The following is a 17,449-nucleotide window of genomic DNA, read 5'->3' as shown; positions in this document are numbered from 1 at the left end:
GGAACCAAATGCTTTGTCAGTCTCTTAGTCCTTGTTTACTCATTCTTTGAACAGATTGAATCAGAATGTGAGGCAATTGGTGCATTTGTATCAGGAATCTGCTTATTGTTAACAGTTCAAACATTCACATGTGTTAGTGGTGGTGAAACAGATCTTATGAAGAAAGCACAAGCTCATTTAAACACAACAGGAACTTAGTTCATCTTCCATGAGTCAATTGTCATCCATCTTTGTGCAGATGAAGTCTGCAGAGGGCCAACATCTGACGACCTGCACCTTCACCAAGAGGAGAAGATTGAAGCTTCTTACATTTCCGTATGCTGTGCAGACGTTGAGTCAGCTAAACGGATTGTGTCAATTTCTAGGAAAGGTTTTTCGTGCAGCCAATGACACGAAGACAACACAGACAAGGACAGCTAAAACGAGGTTATCAGAAGACATTGGCAAAATTAGGGTTCAGCACTGAGGTGATCCGCGGCACTTCTGCTGCGGTGTCAGTGAAGAGGAGTCCCAAAATTACTGACCGGGTCCACTAGATTTATGAAGGCCTGGACACCGAGGTGTGGGACGAGTGTGTGAAGTGTGTACAAGGGTCAGTGGGCGTCTCGGAGAAGACACAGGAGAAATGAAAGCCTTTGGTGTACATACCACGCTACAAAGAACAACCTCCTGTGTGAGTGTAGTCATTAGTGCTTTCTTCTCAGTGTGTGTCAAGGTCAAAACAGAGCCTGATTACAGGGCATTCTGGGGAGCCATGGGGAGTGTGAGCGAGTGTGTGCACACACAGAGGCTTCCCTTTTGAACACAGGCAGTGGTGGCATTCCTGGCCCTAGGCGCTGGCTCTTGAAGCCAGAGCTCAAGGAATTTGGGATATGTGCGAGGGGGCATATCTATGGCTCTGAACAGGAGAATGAGAGATGGTAGATAGATGAGAGGAGGCAGGAAAAGGAGGGGAAGTGTTTTTTGTTTGTCATTTGTGGCCCCCTGGAGGATCAAGTAAGGGTAGCAAATTAGGAGTTCGCAGCCAATAAAATCAGGCCCTGGCGAAGCTGAGATAGGTGTTAAATGAAGCACTAAAAAGACTCAAGACCACAGAAAGCACTAATTAATAAGAAGCCACATAGAGGTTGCTTGCTGGCAACAAGCAGAGACACATGGTGAAAAGGCTGAGGGCAAAAGGTTGAAAAAGTTAACACGGGGCCGCAAGAGTGACGCAATGATAAAAGCGATGAGTAAATGAGTTCGAGTGAGATGTTGTGACACTCTTGTGCCAAGACAAGCATAAAAAAGAATGAGAAATGAAGAGAAAACTGCTTTACCCTCTCTTCCGTCTCCAGCTCTTTGCTGAGCAGCTTCTTCTCTGAGCTGTGCAGCCGTCTCTGTAGACTCTCCACCTTTTCCTGCAGAGCCTGGAGGGAGGGAGAGACAATCAGTCGGTTGACGGATGGAGAAAGAAAAAAACCAAAACAAAACAAAACCCCAAAACAGCTCGAAATCGGTGCGGTGTCATGTGTAAGTAACACAAAATGATAGATGCTGATTTACAGACATATTGTTTCTGGCAAGAGAACCAGGTCTGATCTGAGTGAGAGGTTGCTCCAATATCAAGACTGTGACTGTAGGAAAAAGCAGAGAGATGAAACCTTCACATGAAGACACAGGGGCGGTGTGAACAGAGATGCGGCTCATGATTAGTTTCAGAGTGTTAAAAGGCTAATAATAAAGCCCTGACTGCAATTACTGGGAAGCTGCTCTCGTTAAGCCCAAACAAATTCTCTAACAAGGACACATGGAAAGAGACATTCTTAATAAACAAAGTTATATTTTGTTTTTGGAAAACCACTAAGTTTGTTTCTTCTTTCGAAGCAGTAAAATGGTAACCATGCATGACGTAGTAAATAGGAACCACTTTTACATGTATTACAAAAATTTGGTCGATCAGACTTGTGATCCAATAAAGAATTTGTTCGATTTTGCATTTTAAGGTTCAGACAAAAAAAAATAAATGGTGTGCTCTCACTCACACACACATCAGAGCTTCTGATGTGTGTGTGAGTGAGGGAGAGAGGGAGAGAAGGAAAGAAAGAGTGCACAGACACTTTTCTTTCTCTTTCTCCCTTTAAGTGATGGCAAGGCGCAGTTCCTGTGTACAACGAAGAACCAGATGTCTTGAGTCCACATGTGCACACTTCATCTTCGATTAGACTGCATAGAAAGCAGAGGGTGATATGTGCACACAGACTTTTACATAAAAACTCATGCACACGCGCACGCACACACACCTCAAACTAGTCTATGGGGCACTGGCTAGCATCAATATCTGCAGTGTCTCCTCCCCCCTACTGGAGTTGAGTGAGTAGGCCAGGTGTTGGCTTGTTGATTCTCTGAGCAGGGAGAAACACAGTCCAGGTGATAGGCATGACTGCCTGATCTACAACCCACTCCACTGACATAAATCACACACAGACTGTAAAGCTTCAGGGCCAGAATGAACTTTTGTATAGCAACTCTCTGAGAACTCCTGACAGAAGAGGAAGTAAGAAAGAGAAGGTGAACAATGCATGTGAAACCAAAATATAACAAAAAGAGAGACGGAGCGTAGCTCAGAGAGCGCACGCGAGAATATGATCCGGATCTCAGCATTATTAGCTGGCCTGCCAATTTTTATTAATGAAAGTAGGTCCACAACTTTTTTTTGAGTTATCTTGTTAATTAACCAACCAACCAACCAAGCGAACAAACAAGAGAACCAACAAACAAACAAACCAACTAACAAACCAATCAACAAACATAATAACAAATGAACTAATGAATAAACCAATAAACCAATAAATCAACGAACCAAGGGACGAAACAACAATCCAATGATCCAATCAACAAACAAACAAACCAACAGAACAAAGACTGAACCAACAAGCCCACGGACCAATGGACAAAGCAATGAAACAACAAATGAAATAACAAACAAAACAATGAATGGGGTGTGTGTCCAATGGTGTGTGAATGTGATGAATCATGTAAAGCGCTTTCACTGAGTGCTCTCAGTGAAAAGGAGCAAAATCAGTGAAGTCCATTAACTATTTAGCATGAACCAACAAACCAACCAATGAACCAACCAACTGCAATGAAAACACATAATGGTTAAAGAAACCACAAGAAAACAGAAACAGATGATATAACTTGGTAGCTGGAAAGTAATAGAAAGTAATCTATGAAAAAAAATGTTTTTCCATTGATATTCAATAATTTTGATTAAATTGTGTCACAGTGTGAACGAACGTGAGCTGCAATGCTGCAGGTAATTCCACTTTATCGCTGATCTTTTTCCTGTGCACATTCATCCTCATTAATAGGCAACCATGATTTTAGCACATCTTGAGGTCAGTCTCAGCTCCTCAGCATTAAAGGCGGCTGCTTTCTAGCGTGCTTAACCTATTAATCAGGGTATTTCTAAGGCAGCCATGGCCGTGTCGAAGCCCACATCTCCAATGAGTGCAACCCATTGCCTTCAATTTCATCATTTCATTTTGTTTATTCGCGAATCAAAGGCTCATTGACACTGGAAAAGCATTTTCAGCAGGGTAGAGGCCATTTACACAACTTTTATTTTTTTGTTGAGAAGGCATTCAGATGCAAAGCACATTCCCCCCTTTTTTAAAGATTGCGCTTTTTTCTTATCAGTGATCTAAGAGTTGAGATAAAATGTGTTGCAACAACGTTGAATAAATTTGACTGAGCGATGTGTTTTAGCCCAAATGTTCCTTGAACCATTTGTGGCAAGTATACTTCTGTGAAGTAGATTATTTTGCTGTTGGCAATTATGCCTTCCTATCGGTAACCCTAGCAACACCGACAGCTATGGCTGATGTGATACGTGACGATGGCTCATCAAGAGGATGACGGAGACCCTGACGGGACCGTCCAAATCAACCTCCGATTTAGCACAGAGCTACGGTGACGCAGCGTTTCTGGACCATGTCTTCTGGGAAGTAATGTTGGCTGGAGGGCCTCACTGGTGACGTGTTTTCCCTTTCTTGTGGGTCCTACTTTTGATGTACTGACAACAAGACCGGGGGCAGAAGTTCCACACTTGTCATTTCATTAACAGAATCATATGGGACAGTTCTGCAGATGAAAAGAAGTGCGGTGTGACTCAGAAAGGGGCTTTGGGAACGTTTAGTCATGATAACCGTCAGACAGTGCGCTCATATTACATGAAATTAGAAAAGGATATCACGCTTTGAAAGGCAGAAATTTGGTCAAGTGTAGAACGGGGACAACTGCGAACACCTCCACTTCAGAGGGTGTCAAATTTATGTGGCTAATGACTGTTTCTCCAAAACACAACATGTCAAATCAAAACCTTTGAGTAAAACACAGAAGAAAAAAAAAACATGTTGCAGGTACAAACACAGATTTAACATACAGGCAAGTTGCAAGTCTTTTTTGCAGTTTTGAGCTTGTGAAGGTGTGCGAATGGCAATGTGTGGAAGATCAAGCTAAAGTGTCTCCAGATGTTTCGGGTGATATGGTCTTTATCAGTCATGCTGACTGGGACTATTGAGAACAGGCCAGGAAGCGAGGGAAATCTGATTTTGTTAGGGAGAGTGTGGGGAGGCCGCATGGGAAGAGGAAGAAAAGACGGAAGACAAAAGTTACAAGAAGGATAAAAAAAAAAAGAAAAAATACTGCCAAACGAAATGAGAAGCTTTGGAGAATAAGGTCAAAAAGGTAGAAAAAGATGCTGGAGTGGAAGGGGAGGAGGGGAACAAGTGAAGGAGACGAACACGTGGCCAGAATGAAGCGATGAGGGGCAACCGTGTACCAGTACTGCACAGTCCCATGGTTTGGAGCTTGAAGGCCTCTCTCACCTCTCCATCAGCAATGTGTCTCAGCCTTTCATTCCAAACTTTGGCTCAAAGGATTAGCGAAGCACACGCGCACACAGGCACCAACAAACACACCGCTCAGAGCAATCTATGCAGGTATAGGCATGCATTAATATTAACGGCAAAAGTTCTGAAAATGTGAGTGCTACACAGTCAAATGAGTGTGCACTTACGGTGTTGTATGCGCACACACACAGACACACGCACACACACACGCACGCACACACAGACACACACACACACACACACGCGCACACACACGCACGTGCACACACACACACCGATGCCTGAGTCATCTTTCCTGGGTGGTCCTCCTGCGCAGATAAGGCAAGCATGTTTCCCTTGGGTGAAGTAAAAGCAACAGAGGGCAGGAAAAAAAGCAAAGAAGAAAGAAGGGAGGGAATAGTGGGAGGAGGAAAAAAGGCCAGGGGCCTCTTTAAACTTGGTGTTTTGTTAGGAGCTGAGCTGCTCTTCATGTGCGGCGGGGCCTTCTATTTGCAGCGTGCTGTCAGAAGTTTCTCCCAAAGTCTGGATTAAAGAGATCCTCTAATGACACTGAGGCTGGACGACTTCAGACAGCAGCAAAAACCTCACACTGCACCGCCTCCAGCCAAGGACACACACACACACACACGCGTGCAAACACACATACACAGACAGACAAGCAAAGGGTAAGAACAGATACATTCACGAGGGGCACAAAGCACACAGACATACATAAGCAAAGACATGGTATGTGGACTGCGCCCACACACACACACACACACACACACACACACACACACACACACACACACACACACACACACACACACACACACACACACACACACACACACACACACACACACACACACACACACACACACACACACACACACAGCAATAAATAAACTAGAACTTCACTCGGTAGAGCGCAGACCTTCACCAACGCCATATTTGTTTGCAGAACGGAATTAGCATTGCTCGCATGATAGCCATTAGCTCATACCGATGCTAACGAGGTTGGTCAGGTAGCTACATCACTGTGTGAAACACTGAGCAGAGAGCATCTCCATGGCAACAGATGCTGAAGAGTGAGGAGGTCAAATAGTTGAACTCCCTCAGAGAGACCACCGAGGCTGAAAAGGAGAAAGCAGTGGCCACTGTGCGGGAGAGGGAGGCCGCAGCTAAAGATGCTCTCCGAAATACGAAGTCATGGATGCAATTTATTATTATTATTATTATTATTATTATTATTATTATTATTATCATCATCAAATCAGGGGTGGTCAACCAGTGAGAGACCAAGAGCCACATCATACACAAGTGGACTTACAAAAGAATTTGCTCTCTCAAACAAACAACAAACAATAAATGACACAAACACCAACACACACGCACCGGCTTTAGCAGAACAAGGCGGCGTGTGTGTGTATGTATGGATACTGATGTACTAGTAAATAATAAAGGAGGTGCTAACCTCAAGGTGAGATGGATGGCCAGAAAGATGAGCACAGCCTTTCTTTTTGCTGCACTTTTATCAAAAGATTGTGGGAAAGGTAAAGAAGTGAGTGTATGAGAGAAGCTGTAGGAGGAGAAGGAGGAGGAGAGAGGTCTCCCTCCCGAGGTGTTGGAGAAGAGAAACTTTTGCTGATGCTTTGCCATCTGTCTGCGTGCAGGAATGAAAAGATGTGGTTGAGCATGTCGGCCAGGACAGCCCGTCTGAACGATAACACTGACATGGGTGTGAATTGACTTGCTTTCAGTGCTTTGACGCTTTTCAGCGCTCTTCCCAGAGTTGATTTAGAAATGAAGTGTGGAAGATGCTGTGATCGCAGCAGTAGCAGAACTCTCCCAAACAGCAAATCGAACAGTTAACTTCCATTTTGCAGTGTGCACGCGCACTTCCGTATGCACTTTGCCGTTACTCCGGCGTCTCTCCCAGTACTGATGAAAATAGTAAGACAATTGCTGCGCTAATGAAGACATGTTGCAACCGAGCTGAGCCCACAGGGGGAACACACTGTTCTCGATCTTTCCGTCTGTGTCTCTCTCAGCCGCTGTGAGCTACAGTAGAAAGAGAATAGGAAACAACTCTGAAATATGCACCATATGCCACACGTGTGAATGTGTGTGTACATGTTCATTTATTGTGTTTATCAAACAATGTATCATTTAATGGTGCTTAAGTTTAGCTTTAAACTCTTGACTTCTCAGGAAAAGGAAAACATTTTTTTTTAAGACTGAATGTTCTACAAAAACAAAAACCCCAAAAAGTCAAGTTATTGCTACAGTCTCAACTTTGTTACATTTAAACAAATCAGCTCAAGTCAGTTGCATTATTTTGTTGCGTTGTTACATACAAAACATCCTCTCTGGTTGTTTCAAGTGCTTTTATAGGAAAGTTGGAATTTGAATTGTACGTCACATTAAAACAAATCTTAAATTGTTTTTTTATAATGGTTTTGTTTTTGAGTTTTCAGTCAATCTAGATTTTGAAAAAAAAAACAAAGGCAACCAAGTTATTATAATGTATTTTTTTATTTACACCGATTTTCTTACAAATGAGTCTTGTAACTACTGTCATTTTTTTTTTTTTTTTTATTATTTGTTGGACCCTCACTTGTCTTACACAATCCCCGTATTACACTGTAACTGATTATGAGCAGCATAAACACTCAGATAAGACCGTTTTAAATCAGGTGTCTGTGTTTGAGTGGAATCATTTTCCGACGTCTTCCTGTTTTTAATCACTCATCTGGAACTATATATATCGGATTCTTCAAAGAGATGATCTCCAGCCAAGGACGCACACACAGGATGTGAGGTCACCCTGATTCCTTTGTACTTCAGCATTAGGCTTGTGGCTTGGTGAGTAATTTGTTTGTTGTGTGCGAATGGAGTGTGGTCTCGCTCTCTAAACTATGTACTTCCCACGTTCCATTGTAGCATCCGGCAGTGTTATCGTTCTCTTACTTCCACCTCCTCTGATATGAGGATCAAACACAAGTGGGGAATCGGCCTACAGCTGGAAAAGTCATCAATCAGCCACTACAGTTGTATAGTTGCAAACACTGACACAAACATGATTAAATGAGACGGGGAGTTATATTGTTTAATTGTATCTAACTCTGTATATCCTAATTTAACAACATTGTCAAGATTACTCAGAAATCACTCACTAATGGAGCAAGTTTTCATTCAAGTACTTTATAACTCTTACTTCAGCAACCATTCAGAAGCCCACTCTTTATGTTTACTTGAGTAATATTACACTACCAATAACAATGCTTTTACTTTAATAACTTTTCAAGTATTCTCCCTGGTCTGAAGGTATTCTGTTCAGTCGGATTAGTTCAAGTTACATTTGACCATTCTCATCTGACTAAATCATTCAATTAATGGTATCACAACAAGCAAATAATGCAGATTATTAGTGAATTACATGGACTTCTGTGTGAATCTCTACACCGGGATGGTTGTGTGCATTTATTCACATGGTATAACAACAACACCTTTACTTTATCCTAAGTCCTGAGTTTTATCACAGTTGGTGTTCTTTTCACATTGTGAATTTATAAATGTGTTCCTTCGGCAGAATATTGTCTCCTGTTTAAAAGTTATTGTCATTTACATTAAGGACACACTGGAGAGGTTGCTGCTCCATCACAGGACTAACAGAGAGAAACAGGAAATTTAGTGCCACCAATTAATCCTAAATGCATGTTTTTAGGCTGTGGGAGGAAACCAAAGTACCTGAAAGAAATCCGAGAATGAACATGCAAACTCAAAGAGCCACCAAAATGGACTGGAACTTGTGAGAGTAATAACTGTGGCCGAGGGATGGGAGCTATAATATGATGTGACACTTCAAAAACAGGCCTAAGATGAATTAAGAGGCTGACTACCCCCTCTCAGATCACTTTGTCAGAATCACAAAAATGTATTTGAATATACTGATGACGATGTATCTTGTACCACCATATTCAAAGCATTTTCATATTTGTAAAATGAGAGCTGTTTATCTATTTGGATAGAGAAACTGTAATGTTGAAAAAGGTTAAAAGTCATTTTTTTTTGAGTCAGAATATTTAAAAAGAATATACAAATGAAGATTATTGAAGATGTTTTCACCGCTCTCCACGCACGCACGCACGCACGCACGCACGCACGCACGCACGCACGCACGCACGCACGCACGCACGCACACACTGAGAGAAGGAACTGATAAAGACACAGATGGTTAACAAACTTCTGTCAACAAATGTGCAGTTCAAGGTTGACAAAGAGCTTGGATGTTTTCAAGGACGTGCACACAAACAGAAATGCACACTTGCATACCCATAGCGATTGAAGCAGCTCTTTGCCTCTGCAGCAGAGTATCCACCACACCTGTTCTTGATCCACTGCTGCCATTCCTTCCCACAGGCAAAGTCATCCTTTCAACCCCCTCAGAAACTAATGCATATATAAGTACAGAACTACAGACAAACTGCAGCTGCTACAACTAGCCCCTTGAATGTATACAAGTTTGTGTGTGGCTGCGAGCGTGTGCAAAGAATCCCTTGTTATTATTATGCATGCACAAAGGCCCGGCACCTAGATCAGATGGACTGCATCGACTGTAAATCTGACAAGAAATACAGTGCACCTCATACGTATATTCACTGTCATCCTCAAACAATGTCAGACAATGGTCACTGTTGCATTATGTAATGTGTCTGCTGTCACTTCACCTGGAGGATGCTTCAGCAGGACCCTGGTTGAGCTTGGATCAAAGGTGTGTATCCCAGTGTGTGGGGGGGAAAACACCAACTCTGTGTGGGAATGTGTTAGAGGAGGCAACACTTTTGAAAGATGCACTGTCGAGACGAGGGCACTAACTCAAAGCAAAAGTATCTTTGTGTGAGAATTTGAAGGTAGACTAAGACAGATAAAGACTTGGGAGACAGAGTATGTAGGCCTATGAGCACAAAGTTACAGGTGGGTGTGTGTGTGTGTGTGTGTGTGTGTGTGTGTGTGTGTGTGTGTGTGTGTGTGTGTGTGTGTGTGTGTGTGCGTGCGTGCGTGCATGGCAACATTCAGCAGGCAGAAAGACAGGAAGCGCTGCTGTGGGGAGCAGGAACAGCGGTGCTGATCAAAGCCCAGGCGGGTGACACTATGGGCGGAGTGCCATTGTTTATTCACCAGCCACCTCTCCCTTTTGGCAGGGCGAGGTGAGCATGTGTGCTGGTGTGTGCGAGTGTGTATGTGGGGAGACAGATACTTTGAGACAGAAAGAGTTCGAAGATACAGAGTTGGAAAGATGTGGTGTGAGAGGGAAAAGAGAGGCCAGTGTGAGTGTGCTTGTGTGTGTATGTGTGTCTTTGTACCTTTCTCTTGGCAGGCTAATGTGGGCTTCAGTTCTGTCAGATTTGGCAGCTGCACATTTCAGGCAAGTGCACATGCACAATCATACAAACATTCTTACACACACCCACACACATTTGTGTGTACCCACACACACACACACTTAGACGGAGATAAAAATGTCACTTGTGAACATGGCCACGAAAACACGCACCATGCACTCTGGTGATAACCTCAATAATAAACTTCCAAATTTACCTCCAGTCCCTGTATGTCATAGCTGAAAAGCATGAAGGCAAACACGAGCATGAAACCACATGTAGGGAAACACATGACATGAGGAGGCAAATAATCCTCTAACTAAAACATTGGGCTGCGTCCCAATGTGCCACCGTGACCCTTAGCATTCACGTGACCTGATATGAATAGAGTGGACAGATGAAAGCAAATGCGGAGCTTTCATCTTGCTTTCACCCTCCTCCGTCCGTTGACACCGGCCCGGTTTCAGTGTATTAAAACTGCACCGGTGATGCTTTGGCTGCTGTTATGAGATAATCGGTAAACTAAATTTAACTGCATCATGAATAGTAGGTCACTCCCTCCTCTGATTTGGCTTCATATGAAGGCTCTGTAATAGTGAAGAGATGAATGGGAGTTTACAAAAGCTCAGTTTCCTTTTACATAATGCCTTTGCATCATGAATAGCATTTTGATTGAATGTAACACCTCATTCAATGAGAGACTGAAAAATGAGATAACCCTCGCTGCGACTGTATACGAGAAGGTCTTCGATTAACAACACAGAAATCTATTGCATGGAAATAGGACAACAAAACACTGCCATTTGCTGCCATGCTGTTGAGCTTTGATCATCTGGACAGAACTTTCAATATACAACTATTTGCGGCACACATTATGCTATTTAACCTATTTGCTTTTCAGACAAAGTGGAAAGGGAATGCAGAGCCGTGGTCCCTGTCTGTAATAACATGCCATGCAGGCACACTTTCAAGCACTCATGCTTGTTATGTGTGTATATGCACATATAATACGCTCCCACGCACACCACACAAATACACTCCTTCATCTAAATGTCATATACACGTACAAAAAAACCCAAGATTATGAGCATACTTAACTGTACGACCGTTATTCTAAAAAAAGGGGGTTTACGAGATACAAAGGTCTCCGCAGTTAACACCCACATTTAAGAAGTCCAAGTACAGTCGAGCCACAGAGGGAGCTAAATTCAGGCTCGAAACAGCAGAATGGGGCTGGTGAGGGAAAAAAAGGGACATCTGATCCGGTGCAGCGTGCATTCAGAACAACTGTTTTGGGATTATCCCAATTCAAATGCGCGGCTAACTTTGATGTTATTTTCTTCTCCTCCCATTGTCTGAAGCCCCTCGCTCGCTTCATAATCCCAGCCCTTTGAAGTGAGCAGCATGGAAACAATGTCAGCAGGCGACACACTCCCTCCGATGGCCCGCTGACAGCTCTGCGCCATTTCGCTCTTTCTTCCTCTCCCTCGTTCGTCTCAATCCCCGCAATTCCTCCATCCTTTTGTTGCCTCTCACACCCCTTTTTTCCCCTTCATTGTTCCCCTTCTCGCCCAGCTCCCTCTCCCGTGTCTTTCAAGTTTACATCAAATTCTTGCTTCACTTCTTTATCCCTTCACGCCTTATTTGCTGTTTGACCAGTCCTGCCCTCCACTCACCCACTGACTCTCTGCTCCCCCTCATGTCTGGTCTTTAATAAGCGATTCAACCATTAATTGGTGTCTCATTAGCGGGTGGTTATTACAAGGGGGGGGGGGGATCATTATAATGAGGAGACAGATAATGGAAACAGAAAGCTGTTGTCTGTTTCCAGCACAGACGCCAAAGCCCGTGCCTTGTAACGCAGGCTACAAGGGGGAAAACTGCATGTGCGCGCTGTGTCATGGTACACTTGGATGACAAGCAACAAAGCTACTGATCATGCTGCAAGTGCAGCCAGCTGTAGAAGCTCCAAGTCTCTCTAACATTGATAATCAAGCTGCGATGCACACTGATGAGACATTATTTGTGTAAAAGCCAAGTGAATACTGTTTTAGTCAAAATGTCGGCGAAACCGATAAGCAGAACTGAACGCTGTTGCAGTTTTTTTTTATTACCCAGTTTGACAGTGAACTCAGACCGAATAGAAACTATTGCCTCAAATGTTTATAAGGCAGGGAAAAGAATTGCATTAAGTGTCTAGCTCAAGACTGAGAATCCGGTGACAAGTGATTCCTACCAAACTTAACATGTTTGTATCTTTGTGTCAGAAATCCCATTAAAAATACGTTCCTGCGGCTTTATTCATCACAGTGTGAACATCCTGTTAAAAGCAGGATGTGTCATTTTAAGAATGAGAGTGAGGAAAATTTCTAAGGTTTGTACTCTCAAGGTGAAGTTGCATCATCCCGAGCTCCAGCGATGGATCTGGACTGAATAAACTACTGTCAGCCTTTACTGTCAATCATTTATGTATGAAAACAAGATGTCTCACAGTGGGACTGAGTTAACCACTTCTCAACAAACCTGACATGTAAAGAGAAAAGTGTGGGGGGACCGAGGCCCCTCAAGGCCTGGACAGAGCACAGATCTGGGGGGAGACTCGCAGACCTGCCCCCTTTTACTATAAGAGGCAGCTGCAGCCACAAACAGACAAGGTTGTGTTTGGAAACATGTCGTGATCCCAGACACAACAACTCTTTATTCAGTGAGCCACACCTACTGCTACAGTGAATGTGTTCCTGTCTGGTTGCTAAGGAAAAGGCAGAATAAATTCAGAGAAGAAATCTGAATGAACTTGGATGATGACCAGAAAATACCCAAACAAAATAAACACTATTCACAAATGGTTGTCTGATATGCAGGACAGCAGATTTTCAAATCGTATTGTTTTTTTCCAAACAAACTGACGAGTATCTTAAATATTTTATAGATTTCTTCCTGGTAGCCCATGCCCTGCAGGACTATAGACTGGACCATGTTTAGAAACATATTCACTAGTAAGAATACATAAAATGAAATGTGAAAAACCGAGCTGGAATATAAATTTGAACTGTAAAAGCAAATGACAGTTGTGATAAAGAGAGGCCCTGACTTAAGAAGTGGGGTGCAGCAGACAGATTTATAAGGTTCACCCAGACACAGAGCACACAAGCCACTTAAAGACACTATGGAGTTTGCAACTAACCATAAAAATGACAGAGCACATGCATACAAACTGCGACTGGGCCTTAACAAAAGAAAAGCGACCCGTGTCGACTCCATAAAAGTCAGATCCAGACAAGGCTTTTTTAGAGGATGAAGTTTACTGACACACACCCCCCCTTTTTTTCCCTCTGAATCTAAAGGATTGCCTCTGTGTGTGAACAGTACAGAGACTGCTGCCATAGGACAGGAAGTGTGTAAGACTACCAGGACTCAAAGAAAAGAAAGACACAGATAAAATGTTCGGCCCCCGGGAGACTGACCAACACTGGCATGACTGCAGCAAGTGGTTCCTTTTTTCCCCCTATAATCTCTCATTACAACTGACAATGTAAAATAAACTATATATAATGAAAGAACTGATTAGAAGAAAGTCTTCTTTCGGTTCACTGATGTTAAAACAGGAGGCATTCCTGAGGCAGCTTCATTTTGACAAAAAGTGGGCAAACTAATATTGCGATTATGCAAGTCAGGAAAGTGTTCTATTTTTCTTGAATTAAAGCATGTCGCTTTGAGGTATTCCTATCGCAAATGAAAACGGACAGCAAGTCAGGCCATCTGCAGATAACGATAAATGATTACGTTATCATCCATAACTAACACCCAAATGAAATTGGCACTCTCGATGGAGGCAGTTAGTATCGTTCATAGACATCACCTATGGATCTATGTGTGGCTATGAGATAGCAATAACGATTTGCATTTCCAAAACACTGCATAGACAGAAACACTCAAAAAACGATGTAGTTTGCATGTCTGACCACCCGTGTGTTTTTTTTTTTTTTTATGCACGCAGAGAAAAGTATGCTGTAAACATTCAAAAATGTACAAACTTTTTCTTCAATGTTTTTTTCCCACTCAGTCTCTGCTGTATATTAAAAAATGTCTCTGCATGCGCACCCGATGATGGTGTCGTACACGTTATCGGAGAAGCAATGCTAATTTCAAGAGTGAGCAGCTCAAAGTATTGCCAATTTACTTGCGCACGTACAGAGCTATTTACTATGACCGGAGTACACAGGCGCAGTAGCAGCGTTTCAGAAAAGTTCAGTTTCGCCTGTTTACACGGCACCCTTGTACGTGGCGTCAGGATTAACAGTGAATGTGATTAGGTTAAATGTGGAAAAGACTTTGGTCAACACTGACCTTGTTGGCCTGATCAGCATGGTGAGTAAGTGTCCTCCGTTCCTCCTCCCAGCGGACAGTCCCATCTTCAAGTTGCTTCTCCATCGCTCGCTTCACGTGAACAACCTCCTCCTTTGAATCACACGCAGATGTTTGTAGCTCTGCAATGAGCTGTTAAGAGAAGAACAGAAGAAAAAAAATCCATCATGTTGAAGGGTCAGCTCCAATGCACACGCGAGTTTTACTTTACAGAAGTAAAAGACTAACTTGAAATATTAACATATGGTCGACCTGCTGCTACCTGTGGTATATGTACCTTCTATGTTTGTGTTTGAAAGAAACAGACTCAGAACAGCAATCAAAGACAGAAATCTTGCTGCCAGAAGCAAAATGCAAAATATGTTTCCAAAACAAAAATGTTGTTCCGATTTGTTTCATTTTGCTGGTCTCGCACAAAAAAAAAGCCCCCCCCAAAAAACCCACCCTGCATCAGATGGGAAATGCATTTTACATTTGTCATGGATTCGGATGAGGCTAACAATCACCTTGAAATGCTGCTTTTTCCCAGAGTCTCATGTCTCATGTCTTTTTTGAGACGAGACAGGAGACACAGAAGAGAGTGAGTTTGAAAAAAAAAAAAAAAAAGACAGACAGGAAGGAAAAAACAACTTCCTTTTTGAAGAGCAGAATGACTTTGTGTTGGTGAACTTGCGGTGCACACCAAGATGAAAAGGAAGTGCCTGGGCTTTGAAAACCTCCAGTCAAAATTAACATTCTATTTAAGCCACTGTCAGAGAAAGGCTGAGAGAAGATGAGAGAGAGTAAAACAGAGAGGGATGGGAGAGAGAGAGAGGGGGGGGGGGTGTGTCTGTAAGGGGGGGCGCAGCAGCTCGCTCAGGGCTATACAGATAATTGTTTACCGTGTAAAAACTCTGGAGGACTAGCCCTGTTGGAATCTGCACATTGTGTGGGAGTAAGGGAGCTAAAGTGGCGTGGGTCGACCACAGACAGAAAGAGACAGTAAGGGGGTGGCGAGGGGTGAGAGGGAGATTAGGCTTATTTTGTCAGTGGGGCAGCCACATGAAAGCAACAAATGGCACATTATTATGGGAACATCATTTCTGTTTATAATGATTATTTTGCAATATGGATTCCCTGCATCTGCGGGTCCTCAGCCCCCGAGGCGGTGGCGGCACTCTAAACTGGTGAACTCAGCTGTCTGTCTTGTTATTTCTGTATATATACACACACACAACACGGCACCTTTTTTCTCCGTCTGATAGTCAGCCAGGCCTTTTTAAGTCTATAATTGGTCTGGTGAGACTTGTCTATTTTCCCAGCCTGCTGGCTTCACTGTTTAGGGCTGAAGGCAGACTCGCCTCTTCATGAACCTGAGGTAAAATTAAAAAAATAATAAAAAAAAAATAAAGAAAAGGTGGGGGTGAGCATGCCTGGTGTTTATTCACCTGTTTGTTAATGGAGAGGTGACTAACGAAGACCACAAGATGATGTTGAATCAACAGAGTCTGGTGCAGCTTCTTTTGTTTCGTCATGCACGTCATGCATGACGTGACACGCCCAACAGTGCCACATGCGGGAAAACGGAGACTAGATTGCAACACGAATCAATTGTCACTCTGATGTTAAAGATATTGCGCCGAACTGATTCACCAGTTGTTTGTCCATCATGTGTTTGTAGTGAGCGCTGCGTGACGTTGGAGTCTATCCCAGATTACGGAAGGTGGAGAAGCGGGTTTAACAGGCAGGTCACCAGTCAATCACAGGGATGACACAGAGAGAACAAACAATCATCCACGCCTTGGGGCAGTTGGGAGTGGCCAATTAACCAAGGCTGTGTTCTTTGAACTATTAGGAAAAAAAAACAAAACCCAAAGTACCTGGAGAAAACCAACAATTCAGACGCTCCACAACAATCACTTATTGCGGTGGGTGTTTTTAAAGTCTCTTCATAAAATCTCAAATCTCACGAGGGTGATAATTGATTTTGCAATATTTGAAGGGAACATTAGAACTAGTAGTCCACACACAATTAAAACTACAATCTTTTAATAAGAAATATCCCGACATATGTCGAAATATCCCGACATATGTTAATATATAATATCCCAAATGTTGTTAAGATATTTATTGAAGGTATGACTTGTGACATTAAGGTGGTTTATGTGATGGTCTGTGTAAGCTTCTGTGTTGAAGAAGACTGATGTATCTAATCTATTCATTGTAAAAATGGTTTTATGGTGAAAACAATATGAGAATCTCAATAAATTGTTGGTGATTCAAGTTTTTGTGTATTATATAACCGTTTTAAAGAGCTGCCAATTGCACAAATTTTTGAGCAAAATGGCAGTTCAATCAAGCGTCGTGACTGAAATCACCAAAAATGGCCATACGTTTCCAGATGTCTAACACAACTTTTAAAATAAAGAGTTTTGATTCTGGTCAGCTCAGGACTAAAAGTCCAATGAGAAATGAGCCCAATGGTCTTAATCATAACTTCTGCTTCTTTACTGGACAAATGCTGCACTGTGTTTTTAATCATACATGTGTGATGTTTTGTTTGATGTGTTAATCTCTAGCATAAACACTGAAAAGAGAAACTATTCCTATTTAATTCTTTAAAAGCAAATGTGCAACAGAAGAAATAACTCATCTCAGAAATCCTGTTTAATTAATTTATGCATAAAGGGTCACATGTGAACAGCACAAAGCTTATTAAGCAGTATTGTGATGAAATAAAATATGTATATTTGCATATGGACTTCAACCTCTAACGCGCTTCCACTCCCATGGCCAATTCAGTCCACCTTCTACCTACTCCCATGGTGGACAGTCAGGGAAAAA

At 42.6% G+C, this 17,449-nt stretch overlaps 1 protein-coding gene across 1 annotated transcript in view; it reads right to left on the bottom strand.

The window, feature by feature from the left end:
- cep112 (centrosomal protein 112) overlaps positions 1 to 17,449 on the bottom strand; it is a gene marked incomplete at its 3' end in the record, with an annotated part of 92,855 nt that overhangs the window by 7,083 nt on the left and 68,323 nt on the right. Inside the window, exons 23-24 of the mRNA XM_080511911.1 lie at positions 14,609 to 14,758; positions 1,320 to 1,409 (exon numbers count right to left, since the gene is read on the bottom strand). Of these exons, the coding sequence (XP_080368037.1) occupies positions 1,320 to 1,409; positions 14,609 to 14,758 (240 nt within the window). The remainder of the gene's footprint in view (positions 1 to 1,319; positions 1,410 to 14,608; positions 14,759 to 17,449) is intronic.

This window comes from Blennius ocellaris (assembly GCF_963422515.1).
Source record: "Blennius ocellaris genome assembly, chromosome: 16".
Taxonomy (NCBI): domain Eukaryota; kingdom Metazoa; phylum Chordata; class Actinopteri; order Blenniiformes; family Blenniidae; genus Blennius; species Blennius ocellaris.
This window is presented reverse-complemented; position numbering and strand designations above follow the sequence as displayed.